The 16,075-nt window shown below is 46.1% G+C and overlaps 1 protein-coding gene across 4 annotated transcripts in view; it reads right to left on the bottom strand.

The window, feature by feature from the left end:
- Positions 1-5,523, bottom strand: part of SBF2 (SET binding factor 2) — a 463,379-nt gene extending 457,856 nt beyond the window's left edge. For all 4 annotated transcript variants that reach the window (XM_055317649.1, XM_055317650.1, XM_055317651.1 and 1 more), the window contains exon 1: positions 5,326-5,523. In XM_055317649.1, coding sequence (XP_055173624.1) covers positions 5,326-5,380 — 55 coding nt within the window. In that variant the 5' untranslated portion in view covers positions 5,381-5,523. The remainder of the gene's footprint in view (positions 1-5,325) is intronic.
- Between the last annotated feature and the right edge of the window lie 10,552 nt (positions 5,524-16,075).

Raw genomic sequence — 16,075 nt, 5'->3', positions numbered from 1 at the left:
TTTAAAAAAAGGGACACCTGGGTGGCTCAGTGGCTGAGCGTCTGCCTTTGGCTCAGGGTGTGATCCTCTCTCTCACTCTCAAATAAATAAATAAATAAAATCTTTAGGGATCCCTGGGTGGTGCAGTGGTTTAGCGCCTGCCTTTGGCCCAAGGCGTGATCCTGGAGACCCGGGATCAAATCCCACGTCGGGCTCCCGGTGCATGGAGCCTGCTTCTCCCTCTGCCTATGTCTCTGCCTCTCTCTCTCTCTCTCTCTCTCTCTCTCTCTCTCTCTCTTTCTGTGTGACTATCATAAATAAATAAAAATTTAAAATAATAATAATAATAATAAAAAATAAAAAGTCACCTGTGTGGCTTAGTCCATTAGGTATCTGATTCTTTTTTTTTTTAAGATTTTATTCATTTATTCATGAGAGACACAGAGAGAGAGAGAGAGGCAGAGATACAGGCAGAGGGTGAAGCCCTTATTTCACCTCAGATCATGATCTCAGCATTGTGAGATCGAGCCCTCCATCGGGCTCAAACACTGGGTATGGAATCTACTTAGGATTCGATCTCTTCCTCACCCCTTTGCCCCCCCCCACAACTAATAAATAATAATAAAATAATCTTTCCCTTCCCCTGCTGTGGGATGGTGCATAGTCATGTCAGCCTTGGGTGGAGTGGGAGTTGTAAGAGCCCAAGTGAACCAAGAAAGGAGTCCATGCAGGAAGGATCATTCAAACATGTTCAGCCCAAGCACTGAAAGGAAGGTGTCAACACAGAGGGGCAACCTGGCATGGCACACTGGTGTGAACAGAATGAAGAGGATGTCTTCACATTAAAGCAGTACAGGGACGCCTGAGTGGCTCAGCGGCTGAGCGTCTGCCTTTGGCTCAGGGCAAGATCCCGCGGTCGCAGAATCCAGTCCCACATCAGGCTCCCTGCATGGAACCTGCTTCTCCCTCTGCCTGTGTCTCTGCCTCTCTCTCTCTCTCTCTGTGTCTCTCATGAATAAATAAATAAATAAATAAATAAATAAATAAATAAATAAATAAATAAATAAATAAATATAAAACCTCTGCCTCTGCCTGGCTCTCTCTCTGTCTTTCATGAATAACTAAAATCATAATAAATAAATAAATAAATAAATAAATAAATAAATAAATAGCAGCCCAATGTGGTATATAGAGCCTTAAGTGGGGTGAGAAGTATATCCACAAACAGTGAGAAAGCTAACATGGGGAGTCAGAGCAGTTGAAGAAAGTATCCTTTCTGTATTGGGACATCCTGGTATGTGCTGTTAGATTCTGAAAGGGGCAGGAGCGTGGGAGGGATAGAATGAAGAATTAACAGAAGGAAAAAAGGCATCAAGGAAAGGAGGGGGTGGTAGCAAATATGAAAGTTTGGTTAAATACAGGAAGATTGAACAAATACGTAAATATATTAAGGATAATGGAAGCCAGATTTCTATCAGAGGAGAGTATTACAAATATGAAAAGAACTGGAGTGTTGTACTGAAATTGGAGATACTAACACTAATATTCACACAAACTCATGCTTTTAAATATGTACAGATAAATAAATACAGATGTAAGTGTGTTTGTGTGTGTGTGTGTACACATACATCTATGTATTCCCCCACTTCATCCATTAAAAGGGTCTGGGAGAATTAACAACCCAACGGCAACAAACATACTAGCACTGAGATTGTACCTTCAAAATGTCATTCTCGGGAAGCCTAGGTAGCTCAGCGGTTGAGCATCTGCCTCCAGCTCAGGTCATGATCCTGCGGTCCCGAGATCGAGTCCCACATCGGGCTCCCTGCGCAGAGGCTGCTTCTCCCTCTGCCTATGTCTCTGCCTCTCTCTGTGTCTCTCATGAATAAATAAATAAAATCTTTAAAAAAAAAAATGTCATTCTCCACTAAAAGGATCCAGGCCTCCCAAGGAAGCAGGGGTCCGGAGAAACAACCAACTGCAGGACTAAGGCAGGTAGAGTACAGAATAAATCTGTGCTAAAAAGTAAAGACATGCTCAAAGAATGATGGAGGCATGTCAAAAAGACATAAAAGTCAGCCTATGGGAATCCCTGGGTGGCTCAGTGGTTTAGCGCCTGCCTTTGGCCCAGGGCGAGATCCTGGAGTCCCGGGATCGAGTCCCGGGTCCGCGGCGGGCTCCCGGCATGGAGCCTGCTTCTCCCTCCTCCTGTGTCTCTGCCTCTCTCTCTCTCTCTATGTCTATCATGAATAAGTAAATAAATAAATCTTTATTTTTTTAAAATAAATATTAAAAAAAAAAAGCCAGCCTAACGGGCTCTCATTAGCCAAATGAGGAACAATCTAAACATCAAAATAAATAGTAACAATATAATCCACTAAAAAAACATTCATACAAATAGAAATACAGGAATACATTAGTCAGATGAGGAACTATGATCTTATCATAGTTTCAAAGCACTCCACACAAAATTATTTATCTACAGATACATACTAATTTTATAGCGAGGAACACTAGCAGGCATTGCTTACATCAAGTAATCAAAATGAAAATCACCGATAGATAAATTGAAATTGTGTACCACCTGATAGACTGTATCACTTTGTGATATTTCATCCAAGTACATAACCTGTACAGATAATCCCAAATTGAGGGGCATTCTACAAAATAACTACCCTGTAATCTTCCCAAGTATCAAGGTTATGAAAGTCAAAAGAAGATGGAGGAATTGTTCCAGAATGAAGACTACAGAGAGAAGACAAGTAAAAGCAACAAAGCAACATGTAATTCTGAATAGGGTCCTTTTACCAGCAGTAAGATTAATGGTGAATGTTGATTAACAATCAACAAAGCCTGAACCAGTCGAAAACTAGACGGAGTACTGTTATCAATACAAATTTCCTGATTTTGATAATTGTATTGTGATTAAGTAGGAGAATATCCTTGTTTGTAAAAAAAAATGCATACTAAAGTATTCTGAGGTAATAGGGCATCAGGTCAGCATCTTCCTCTCAATGGTTCAGGAGAAAAAGTTCTTTTCATTTGCAAGTTTTCTGCAAGTTTGTGATTGTTTCAGTTTTAAGAAAAAAAAAAAAAAAACAAGAGGCGCCTGGGTGGCTCAGTAGTTGAGCATCTGCGTTCAGCTCAGGTCCTGATCCCAGAGTCCTGGGAGGGAGTACCGCATGGCGAGCCCCTCAGGGAGCCTATTTCTCTCTCTGTCTATGTCTCTGCCCCTCTCTGTGTCTCTCATGAATAGATAAATAAGATATATATTTTTTAAAGCTGTTATTAAAAAATAAAATAAAATAAAGATTTTATTTATTTATTCATGAGAGACACAGAGTGAGAGAGAGAGGCTGAGACACAGGCAGAGGGAGAAGCAGGCTCCATGCAGGGAGCTCATGTGGGACTCAATCCCAGGACCCCAGGATCACTCCCTGGGCCGAAGGCAGGCGCTAAACCGCTGAGCCACCCAGGGATCCCCCAATAAAACCTTTTATAAAAAGAAAAGAAAAGAAAGTTGGTAAAAATGAAATAATATTAAAAATAAACTGTGTTTCTTCATATTGTTAATCTTGGTAAGAGACACCAGACTACGCAAAATTACTAGGAAAAAGGAAAATGTTGGAGCCAGAAGATACTTTAAATACATCCAAAGCCCTTCTCTTAACAATTGACCTCAATCAGGTTGTGAGTAACGAAAGATTAAAATATATAAAAGGTTCTCACTAAAGGAAGTTATTGGAAGAGTCATAGTGAAAGGGAAAGGGACAGTTGAGCACTACAAATGGCTGTAACCATCGGCAAAACAAAATCTCAGCATCTCCTCTGAAAGATGAAGGAACTATCTGCTGCTATCTAAAATTCCTTACAAATGTGCAACCGGGCACGGCAACCCGGGTGGCTCAAGGGTTTAGCGCCGCCTTTGGCCTGGGGCGTGGGCCTGGGGCGTGATCCTGGAGTCCCGGGATCGAGTCCCAAGTCGGGCTCCCTGCATGGAGCCTGCTTCACCCTCTGCGTGTGTCTCTGCCTATCTGTCTGTGTGTGTGTGTGTCTCTCGCATGAATAAATAAATAAAATCTTTAAAAAAAAAAGTGTGCAACCGGAATTACCCTGAAACATTTGTGTTTCTTCCCAGTTCAATTTATTACATTATGCTCGGCTATACAGTCCTATTAAGGAATGCAAGTACATAATTAAACGTGCACGAACCCTGAATTTTCTTAATTTGCAGAAGTCCTTGACGAAACTGAAATACAATGTATTCGACAAGCTGTTCCTTGTGAATAAAGTTCTGTGATGAATTAAAATAATGAAAACACACGTTAAACACGGCGTGTCACCTATACCCAAAAGAGCCTTTTTGGGCAGCCCGGGTGGCTCAGAGGTTTAGCGCCTGCCTTCAGCCCAGGGCGTGATCCTGGAGAACGGGAATCGAGTCCCGCATCGGGCTCCCTGCATGGAGCCTGCTTCTCCCTCTGCCTGTGTCTCTGCCTCTCTCTCATGAGTAAATAAAGAAAATCTAAATAAATAAATAAATAAATAAATAAATAAATAAATAAATAAATAAATAAATAAATAAAATCTTTAAAAAAAAAAACCTTTTTAATCCAAAAAAAAATTTTTTTTAATCCACACATTAAGGTGAAACAAGACTTTCAGCGATCGGCTGACTGTCCTTACTTAAAAGATAGTGTTCAGACACTGAAACGACTGTCCTATCCGTCCTGAGAGAACAGGGAGCATTTCCTAGAAATGTTTAAGAGCGCAAGGATCCTGTCCCCCTCCCCGGTACCACGCGTTCACGGGGGGGGGGGGGGGGGCGGGGACGAGGCAGACCCCCAACAACGCAGGAGTGAGGTAGCACCGGACGGTCGCCGCGTTTCCTTTTAGGAGAGGACAGGCGCCTGCGTCCCTCGTCGCTCACTCAGGATGCAGGGCACAAGTTCATCCCTGAGGAACTCAGCACGGTCGGCTCCCGCCCCCCCAGCCCTGCAGTCCCGGCCCAATCCCGCCGGCCTCCTCCAGGGCGAGGGTCCCGGCACCCAGACACGCCCCCAGCCGCGCCGGCCCGGCCGCCCCGGGCCCCCGCCGACGTAGATTCCTCCCCTCCCCCTCCCCTCGTGTCGCTCCCTCACGCCCACCGCGAGGCTCAGCCCAGCCGAGAAGGCCGGACCCCGACGGCCAGCTCCGCCGCCGCCCGGCCCGGCCCGGCCCTCCCCGCCTCCCGGCCGCGACGCCCAGCCCCGCAGAGCCCACTGGCCGGCGGCCGGGGAGGACGGGGGGGCTGTGGGGGGGAGGCGGGGGCGGGGAGGCCTGGGGGCGGCGCCCGCCCCACACCCTTACCTGGCTTCTCGTGGTCGTAGCCTACTACGATGAAGTAGTCGGCCAGCCGGGCCATGGCCGCCGCCGCCGCGCCCGGGAAGCAGGTGCCCGTAGCCGCCCTCGCCGCCGCCGCCCGCCGTGCCCGGGAGGGCTCAGCATTTTCCCTGCAGCAGCAGTAGCGGCAGCGGGGGCCCTTCAGCCATGTTTGACAACCGAGGCGCGCTGTGCGCCTGCGCGGCGCGGAGCGCCCGCTCCTCCCCCGCCCCCACCCGCGTGGACTGGCGAGCCCGAGGCGGGCGGCGAGCCCACCCCGCAGCCCCGAGGCGCGCCCGGGCTGCTGGATGCGGGGAGCGGGCGGCCGGGGCTGTTCCCGCCACCGCAGCCGCTGCGGGTGGGGCTCGCTAGGACGCGTGGCTGCCCCTTCGTGCCCCCCCTCCCCCTCCCCTGTTTTTTCCAAAGCGGGGAGCCCTTCCTTCCGCTTTCTTTATTCTTTCTTTCTGGATCTGGGAAGAAAAGACCGGGATGGTTGAGGGGTCTCCTGGAAAGTTTGCTTCTTCCCCTCCCCTCCCCCCTCCCGCCTCTACTCCCCTCTCAAAGACAAGATTCCCCCGCCCTCGACTGGAGCATGGAATTTGCACTGCCAGGGCTTTTGCTGCACGTTTCCTGTTTATGTTGTGCAGATGGGAATTTTAGGAACATGCCACCGAACACGCGGGGGAGGGAGAGGCTTTTGCGCAATCTTGAGGCGCCTTGGGCTTCAGTGCTGGGTGGGCCGGGGGTGGTTGACCTGGGCTTCCCCCGGAGTGCCTGGGGAAGGGGGGCAGGATTCCACCAAAGAACGCGGCATCCCCGGGATCCTCCTAAACTGGCCGGAACCAACGGAGGGAGGAGACTTTGTCTCCCAGCGGAGCCCCTCCCGTCTACGTTTTCACTCCTTGCAGCGGTCCCGGGGCTCTTGTAGCCACCGCAGGTGATGACTTACAACTTCCCTACACAAGCACAAAAATAAAATGAATTAGTGGGTCTCATCATCCAATCTGGGAATTATCTAGGTCACTTTATCTTTTTCAGCTCGTATTGATCATTTTGAATTTGTCTGCTGAGACACACACACACACACCCCCCCCATGTTTTGTCATTTGTTAGTATTGGGGGAAGTTTTAGTAGTAGGATAGGTTACAGGTGGTAGCCTGAAGTTTTGGGGATCACCATCATTTGCCAATGTGATCATCTTCGTGGTTGCCATTGCTACTCATTAACTGAGGACTTGACCCTTACCATTTATATCTAAGAGCTCTAAACAGTGCCTGGTATAAAGATGCATAAATACTTTTGATGACTGGAATGTACAGTTTCTCCAACTACCAACAGGAAGTTGCAATAGCTTGAACTCTGAACAGGGAGTCCAGAGAGTTGGAGTTTCAACTTCTGAAAGTTTAATTGATCAGTTCCTCTTTCCGTGCCATACTTGCTTCATCTACAAATTGAGAGGGCTTGGCTACACTAGAAGAACTGAAATTCCCAGGAAGGAATACCTTAACTCTAGGAATTTGCTTGCAAATAGCTTGTGTGTGGTCAAATTGAATCAGCCTAGTTACAAGGGTGGAGGGAAGATAACAGATTGATCTTGAAAATAATTTAACCAAAAAAGCCTCGGTCACACCCGGCATGTAAGTATCTTCTCAAAAAAAAAAAAAAAAAAAAAAAGTCCTCTCTATAACTTCCCTGAAGAGCTCATTACCCAACTTGGTCCCTTTCAGTTAGGGGTAGCCTTACTTCCTTGGGAGGCAGCCCATTCCACTGTTTAAAGCCCTATTGTTAGCAAGGTCTTCCTCCTTACATTAAAGTTGTCCTGTAACTTCCCCTAAGTTTGCTCTCTGGAACTACACAGAAAAAAAAAAAAAATCTATCTTTCAGTGGTTAGACTTTCAGATTTTTAAGGCAGCTGTCATGTTCCTTCCCCATTTTACTTTTTTTTTTTTTTTTTTAACTTTTCTTTAAATTAAGGAAAGGAGTGCCTGGCTGGCTCAGTCAGAAAAGCATGTGACTCTTAATCTCAGGGTCTTGAGTTCCAGCCTCATGTTGGATATAAAGATTACTTAAATAAATAAAACTTTCAAAAATAATTAACATGAAACTAACATATCATAAAATTAACCCCATTAAAGTATACTGAAAATTCAGTGATATTTAGTAGATTCACAATGTTGTATAACTACCACTTCTATCTAGCTCCAAAATAATTTTTTAAAGATTTTATTTATTCATTTGAGAGAGAGAAAGAGAGAAAGCAGGGAGGAAAAGCAGAGGAAGAAGGAAAAGCAGAGCTGGGAGCCGTATGTGGGACTCATTCCCAAGTCTGTGGGATCATGACCTAAGCTGAAGGCAGACCCCTAACCATCTGAGCCACCCAGGCACCCTCAAAACAATTTTGATCATACCCAGTAAGCGGCCACTCCCATTTCTCCATTTGCTTTCTCCCTATGGACTAACCTATTATGGATATTTGATATAAAAGCATCATATGATATGTGACCTTTTATGGGTTCTTTTGCTTAGCATAATGTTTTCAAGTTTCATCCATGTTGCAGCATGTATCAGTACTTCATACTTTTTTATGGCTATTCCATTGTCTGTATATACCATATGAAATACAATGTATCTATTTTTGTTTTCCATGCTTTTGGTGTCATATGACTCCATTGTCAAATGCACGATGATAAAAATTTGCTCCTGTTTTCTTCAAAGAGTTTCATAGTTTTAGCTCTTGTATTTAGGCCACTTTGAGTTAATTTTTGTACATGACATAGGAGTCCCATTTCACTTTTTAAATGTGTTGAGTTTTATTTTATTAACAAGTGTTGGTTCAAATTATTTAAACTTTTCTTTTTTAACCAAAGTTTAGTTGTTGTTTAAGATTTTATTTGTTTATTCATGAGAGACACAGATAGATAGAAGCAGAGACATAGGCAGAGGGAGAAGCAGGCTCCATGCAAGGAGCCCGACGTGGGACTCGATCCTGGGACCCCAGGATCACTCCCTGGACTGAAGGCAAATGCTCAACGGCTGAGCCACCCAGGCATCCCCAAAGCTTAGTTGTTTTCAAAGCCTAGAATTAAATGCTGTGTGCTGTTAGGCCTATTCTATCTGCTGGGTAATAGGTGGGCTGCCATTCCATTTGCAACTGGGTGTTTGTAACATAGGGATTTTGACATATCCCAGCTATTTGTATAAAGGCACCATATGTTTATAAATACATGTGAACATATGTAGCATATACTGGAGCTGTGCTTTTCTTCTCAGCCGACAGCTGCCAATCTGTTGAAACTGATAAGCCCTGACAAGGCAGCTGATTACTGAGGTTGGCTAAAGGCCAGACCGTCCCTTTCAGATAACTACCATCACCTTTCACCAGAGTGAGGGAGTAAAGCAATCCCAGATTTGTTTTACTGATGGCTGGCAGGAGCAGGAAGGGAAGAAGAATATGCAACACAATGATGATGTGTACACAGCAGATGCCTTTCATTCATGCTTTAGAAGAAAAAAAGGGCCAATTACTAGTGAGCAAGAATTATCAGCCCTCTCCTCCTACAGTTGGCTGTTGCGGAGTGAGTGGTTGATCTGTACAGTCATTTCAAGTGCTTCCTGTGGTTAGCCACTATAGTTCAGAGAGGCAGTACGAGAGTTAGACTTAACCAAATGTCCACGAGCATGGTTAAGGCTTCTTCAAATAGTCTCTACAACCAACAATAAAGGAGACCATTTATAAAATTGCCTGATCCATTGCCATATCTCCATCCACTCATTTGCCTAAGTAATAAATTTAATGATCATTACCTTTGACACATGCCTCTCTCTCAGCCCCACATTCATCACGCAGCCCTATTGGTTCTACTTTCCAAATATGCATACTTTTCTCCACCTCCATTGACACCCCACTATCTGAGCCACCTTACTAATAGCCACTCCTATTACTTTCCACCTTAACTATTGCAATCACTTCCTGATATCCTTGCTTCATGGGTGGTTCCAGACTTTCCATGTAGGTAAAACTTAAAGACAATAAGTAGGCTATGAACCTTGTCTTCAAATTAAATTTATATAGCAAACACACTATTTCTACCTGGGGCTTGGGGTGGAGGAAGGAGGCTTCAGAGATGGTTGATAGAAATCACCCTGCAGTTGCTTTCATACGTGTGATTATATGAATAGTTGAATCCTGACACACATATTAAAAACCCGTGACAGGGATCCCTGGGTGGTGCAGCAGTTTGGCGCCTGCCTTTGGCCCAGGGCGCGATCCTGGAGACCCGGGATCGAATCCCACGTCAGGCTCCCGGTGCATGAAGCCTGCTTCTCCCTCTGCCTGTGTCTCTGCCTCTCTCTCTCTCTATGTGACTATCATAAATAAATAAAAATTAAAAAAAAAAAACGTGACATTAGCAGTTATAGTATAAGTATATAAGTGCTGTGAGAGTTTGCAGGCTGCTTTTACTTAGCTTGCATGTTTGGTGAGCAGGACTGTCTACATAATTAGTAGAGCCCAATGCAAAATGAAAATATAGGACCCTCTGTCCAAAAATTATTAAAAATTTCAAAACAGGGCAGCCCGGGTGGCTCAGCGGTTTGGCGCCACCTCCAGCCCAGGGTGTGACCCTGGAGACCCCAGATCAAGTCCCAAGTTGGGCTCCCTGCATGGAGCCTGCTTCTTCCCCCTGCCTGTGTCTTTGCCTCTCTCCATCTCTGTGTGTCTCTCATGAATAAATAAAACCTTTAAAAAAAAAAAAAAAGAATTTCAAAACAGCGACAGAGCATTAAGCCAAGTGTGGGATCCTGTGTTACGGAACATGGTGAGTATTCATGAAGCTGACTCTGTTGGTGAAGCTTAGGGTGGAATGTGTGTGTGTATGAGTGTGGAGGGGTAAAGTAATAGAAATTATGGAGGGTAGTAGGCCCTCACTGGTCTCTCCAGGGTGCCACCACTGTAACTGTTTCCCTTCTTGCTCTTCCTTAATCCATTCACCACATTAAATAGCCAAAATAGGGGCACCTGGGTGGCTCAGTAGGCAGTGTGATTCCTGATCTCAAGGTCATGAGTTCAAGCCCCACCTTGGCAATAGAGATTACTTAAAAAGAAAAAAAAGTAAATAGCCAAAATGATCCTTTAAATAAATATATATCAGATCATGTCTCTCCCACCTTTAAACCTGTCAGTAGAGTCCCATGTCATTATGAATAAAGTACAAAATTTTCATCATATCCCAAAGAGTCCTATATACTCTAATCCTGATGACTGATGACCTCTTTCTTTTTTTTTTTGACCTCTTTAATCTCATTTGATGCCACTCTTCTTTCTCACTCAATGCATTTCAACCACACTGGCTTCTCCCTGATATACCAAGTGCTTTCTCACACCTAAGGCTTTGTACACAGTTTCCTCCATTTGGAACATTAGGTCCCCCTAATTTTGCTTTTCCTTCACAACATTTACCATAGTTTACAATCATGTATTTATTATTTTGAAGATTTATTTATGTCAGGCTACCCCACCATTCTGTAAGCTAGTTGAGAGCAAGAATGATGTTTGCATTGATGATTTCTGTATGCCCAACATTGAGCACAGAGGTAGGCATGTAATGCATGCTCACTAAGTATTTGTTAAAGGAATAAACACACTTTCAAATCATGCCAGCCCATACATAAAAATGGCCTCAATGGGAAGCCCGGGTGGCTCAATGGACGGTTTAGAGACACCTTCAGCCCAGGGCGTGATCCTGGAGACCTGGGATGGAGTCCATCAGGCTCCCTGCATGGAGCCTGCTTCTCCCTCTGCCTGTGTCTCTGCCTCTCTCTCTCACTCTGTGTCTCTCATGAATGAATAATTAAAATCTTTAAAAAATAAAAAATAAAATAAAATGTTAAAAAAAAAAAAAGGCCTCATTGCAGTGGTTCTAATCTGATAGTATAGGATCCCCACCTGGAGGCAGATAGCATAATGGTTGTTCTTTTAACACCTTTGGCTACAGATGAAACCCAAATGGTCTAATCTTCTCTTTTATAATCCATTTATTAATGCCACTCATTGTGTCATCAGTAGTAAATTTCCCTCGAAGTAATTTCTTCTTGTTGTTATAGCTGTTAGTATAATAAGTTTCAATATGTTTACCCTCTTCTCCGTATACCCTCTTCTCTTTTCTTTGTCCTATAGCAATTTACATTCTTTAAGCTTTAGGGAAATTTGTCTTCTGGCTTTATCACATACAAGGACAGATTTAAAACATATATATATATATATATATATATATATATATATATATATATATATATATATAATATATTTTAAATATATATATAATAATTTTAGTAAACTCTACATCCAATGTGGGGCTCAAACTGACCACCCAGAGATCAAGAGTTGCATGCCCTACCAACTAAGCCAGCCAAGTGCTCCAGAACTGATTGTTTCTGTCCATTCATTTTGTGTAAAAGCACAAAAATGATGTAGCAAATTTGTTTTACCTTTTTTTTAAGATTTTATTTATTTATTCATGAGAGATACAGAGAGAAAGAGAGAGAGAGAGAGAGAGAGAGAGAGAGAGGCAGAGACACAGGCAGAGGGAGAAGCAGGCTCCATGCAGGGAGCCCGATGTGGGACTGGATCCCGGGACTCCAGGATCACGCCCTGGGCAGGCGCTAAACCACTGAGCCACCCAGGTATCCCCGAGGTAGCAAATTTTATACTTAATTTGATTTCTATATGTGTGCATTTTTCTAGAAAAGATCTATATTTTATTTGCTTCTTGGAGAAATCAGAGATTCCAAAAAGTGCCAAATTTTGAAGCCTGCTTTACTTCTCCCTGTGAATGACCAAATCTACAAAGCTGGTTGTGTCCTTTCCCTAAAATATTTTGTGTTAATGACTCCAGGAAGCTTCTTAAACCTTGTTTTCAAATGAACTTTGTAAACAAGCCCTCAGCTCAGCAAAGCATTTTGAAACATATGAATAATAAATGCATTATAAAATTTCCTGTTTGAAAAAAAGAGGAATCTGAGATAATTTGTGCAATGCACTTAGCTATTCACTTTTATGCTTATTAATATCATTGATATCTTATATTGCTTCCCATTATTTTTTTTCATGGCCTAAGTGTGGTAACAATAGCTTTAGGGACTGTGTCCACATATTAGCTGAGAAACCAGCACCACAAATCTTTTTAAACTCTAAACATTACTAAGAATAAGGCTTGGATTGAGGGCCGAAAAATAATTCATTTGGAATGTGAAGAAGAAATTGAGACACCAATACAACAAATATTTAGCATATTTGTGTGTCTTTATATATGATTTCAGGATACATACATTTATTACCCTGGTTTGGGGTTTATTTACAATTTGACCCTTTAAGAATTCTTGGGCACAAAAAAAGTGGACCTTCATTAACTGGAATTTCTTTTTTTTTTTTTTTTTGTCTTCTTGACAGTGAGATTTTAAAGATGCTTCTTCCTTTCCTTCTTTCCTTCCTTCTAGTCTACAATCACTGCAACTTGGATGAAACTATAACAAATCACCAGAAGCAGAACTCCCGCTGTGGTGTTTCCTTCTAGATCCCACTCTTTAACAGAACCGGTAGTGTGTGTGTGTGTGTGTGTGTGTGTCTTTAGCGATGATTAAGCAAGCGAACTCCAGGTTGCACGGGGCGGGGGAGTGGGGAATAGATGCCAACATTTGGCAAATTTTTTATATATTCTTTCAACTTATACCCCCGACCCCCTAAGGGAAACACTCTGGGTCCGGTCGGCCACCTACGCAAACACCAGTGCACACGCGTGTGAGCGCGAGCACATTCACACACACACACACACACACACACACAGTCTTTCGGAGATACGGGTGTTCTAGCAAAATCCCGAGCTTCCATTCCAGTACTTTGCTTTAAAAAAAAAAAAAAAAAAAAAAAAAACTGGCGGAGTTTCGAAGCGTCAGATATCTAAGTGCTAGAGCGACAAGGCGCGCTGGGCTGGTAAGTGTGCCAAGGCTCTCAGGCTGGGAATTCCTGGCGTCGGTGCTACGTCGCTGGGGTAGTAGGCGCTGAAGCCAGGCGGGGCACACCCCAGTCCCCCCCACTCCTGGGTTTGCTGGGCTTGCTGAAGCAGCCCGCGGCTCAAAGCGAGGTTTGCATCCAGAGCACCCTTCGCGAGCCCGCACAGGAGCTAGAGCGAATTCTCTCCACTCCGCACTCGCTCCTACGGAATCGTGGGCTTTCCAGCAAGACGCAGAGAGGAGGTAACGAGGTACAGCCCCAGAGAGCTCTGCAGACCGAACCCCCGCCCCCCACCCAGGGCTGGTGGGAACCAGAAGGAACGAGTCCAGACCACGGGACCTTCCCTGGCTGCAGGCCGGCGCCCAGCTGTCCTTGACCTCTACGGCAGTTGCGGCTGCGGCGCGCGCGCCAGAGAAATGAAAGTAAAACCTGTCTTGGCGCGGACCCAGCTGGAAGTTGGCAGCAAGTCGCATCCTCAGAGAAGACTGACAGCCAGCCTGTCCTGGACAGGCTTGGGGAGAAGAGCCTGACTCTCTGGGAACAAACTGAAGTGAAGAGATGGGAAGTGGAAGAAAAGCAGAATAGTTTGCCTAGGGGCGGCTCCTTGAAACCGAGCAGGCGCACAGGGCACAGGAACACCTACTGTCTGAGGTGCCAGCAGACGGGCCGCCTGACCTGGTCGGCCGCAGTGACACCCCTGCGGCCCACCAGGCGGCCACCCAGCCCACTACCCTGCTTTGCCCCTCTGGGCCCCGAGCTCTTAGCACAGTCAGACCCAGCGCGGGAGCCAGGAATCTGTCCCTCATCTTCAGCTGGAGCTCAGATCTATTCAGGTGACCCCCTGAGGACTCCCTGAAATAACTTCAGCTGCAGCCATTCCTTCCCCTGGGTGCAATGTCCACGGTTCAGTTCTGGGAATGAAAAGGGCGCTGAACCAGCAGTGTGTGGCTCAGATGAGGCAAGGTCCCTACCACCCAGCGCCCAGCCAGCTTCCTTTGCCCTGGGTCTCAGAACCAGTGTGGCAGAGCAGGTAGGAAGCATAGAGATCAGCAGGGGGCATATCATAGATAGGAAAACTAGTGGGCAAACGTGATTTGCCCATTTTTTAAAAAGATTTTATTTATTCGTGGAGACAGAGAGGCAGAGACACAGGCAGAGGGAGAAGCAGGCTCCACGCAGAAAGCCCGATGCGGGACTTGATCCGGGGTCTCCAGGATCAGGACCTGGGCTGAAGGCAGCACTAAACCACTGAGCCACCCAGGCTGCCCAATTGCCCATCTTCACACAGATGTGGGGTGGGTACTAGAAGCAGTCTTCAGGGTCCCAGTGGTCCTGTGCCCACCGCCTCTTAGTCTAGGCACCAGGCTTCAGGACTTGAGAGTAGGGTAGGGGGTGCTAGGATACCAGAGGCCCCAATGCCAGAACTAGGGAGCTCCAGCAGAGGCTGTGTTCCCTCTTAGTTCCCTCCGAAGGGAAGTAAGAAAGTGAAGTCAAGAAGCAGTGATGGAAGAACGAGAACGGGTGACAAACGTGCTTGGAGGTGATTCATCATGAACAGGCATAAATCCTTGGGCGGGGGCTAAGACTCTCCTCTCCCCCTTGACAGCATGATGACCCCAGCCTAGAAATATCCACACAGCCGAGTCTGTGCTGTTTGCCTGCCAGGCCGAGTTAGGACTTCACTGCTTCCTACGTTTGGTGTGCCTTTGGTCAAATTCTTCCCCTCTCTCAACTTCAATATCTACTTGGTAGAATAAGAACAGGAATGTTAACCTTCCTCACCTAACTCAAGGTGTCAGGATCAAAGACCAGGATGTGGCCATGTTTTGTAAACTCTAAAACGATTAACATACGTGAAGCATTAGTGTGCTCCGTGGCAGTAAATCCTCACGTTTACAATGGGTGAATGAGGTCTCTGAGGGCAGCAGGGCATTCTCTCAGGTTGTAACCTTGTAAGGAATATATAGATTACATGGGCGTTACGAGAAACGAAACGGTATCGTCCGTCCAAATTATTGTTATTCTCTTATTTCCAAATAGGCAACTAAATCCTGAAACTTGGGATAATTCTCCCCCCAAATCCCAATTCTCAAATCAGCCATTCTGAGCCTTGCCCCTATTGCGAAATCTTACTAGCCCATCCCAGAACCATGGAGTCTCAGCCTCTCTGGGGGTGCTGGCGAGCCCCACTCCCTGGTCTCTGCTCCGTGTCCTGCCCCTGCGGCTCCGCGGGAGTCTGGGGTCGCGTTCAGGTCAGGCGCCGAGCCGGCAGGGGGCGCGGTCCACTCGAGGCCACCGCTGCGGAGGTCCGGAGGTCCCGAGGTCCCGGGGTCCCGGGGTCCGGCCATCCACATGGTACCTCGCGTTGGGTTTTGCAGTTCCGTGCGGGTAGGCCTCGCACTCTGGGTTGCATAGGTCCTGAGTAAGGACCCTAAGAGGTTGTACCGGCCCTCCTTAGTCCTGATTTATGTTCTGAACCCTGTGCCCACAGTCAGGGTTGTGGCAGTTCCTACACCAATCTCCGGAGCTCATAGCTGAGCCCTCTGGGCACGGGGGACCCCTCCACTCCCCCCACCCCCACCCCTTCGGACCAGCAAAGCGCGCGCCCGAGTGCAGAAGCCCGCGCGAGCCCGAGGGAAGAATGGGAGGGTGCGAGGGCAGTTCAGGCCCCGCCCCCTGTGCTCTTATAAAGCGGAGGAACCAGACCCGGCCACTCAGTGGTTTCTTGGT

The sequence above is a fragment of the Nyctereutes procyonoides genome, unplaced genomic scaffold (assembly GCF_905146905.1).
Source record: "Nyctereutes procyonoides isolate TBG_1078 unplaced genomic scaffold, NYPRO_anot_genome, whole genome shotgun sequence".
NCBI classification, from domain to species: Eukaryota; Metazoa; Chordata; class Mammalia; order Carnivora; family Canidae; genus Nyctereutes; species Nyctereutes procyonoides.
The sequence above is the reverse complement of the archived record's forward strand: the minus strand, read 5'-3'. Positions and strand labels throughout refer to the sequence as shown.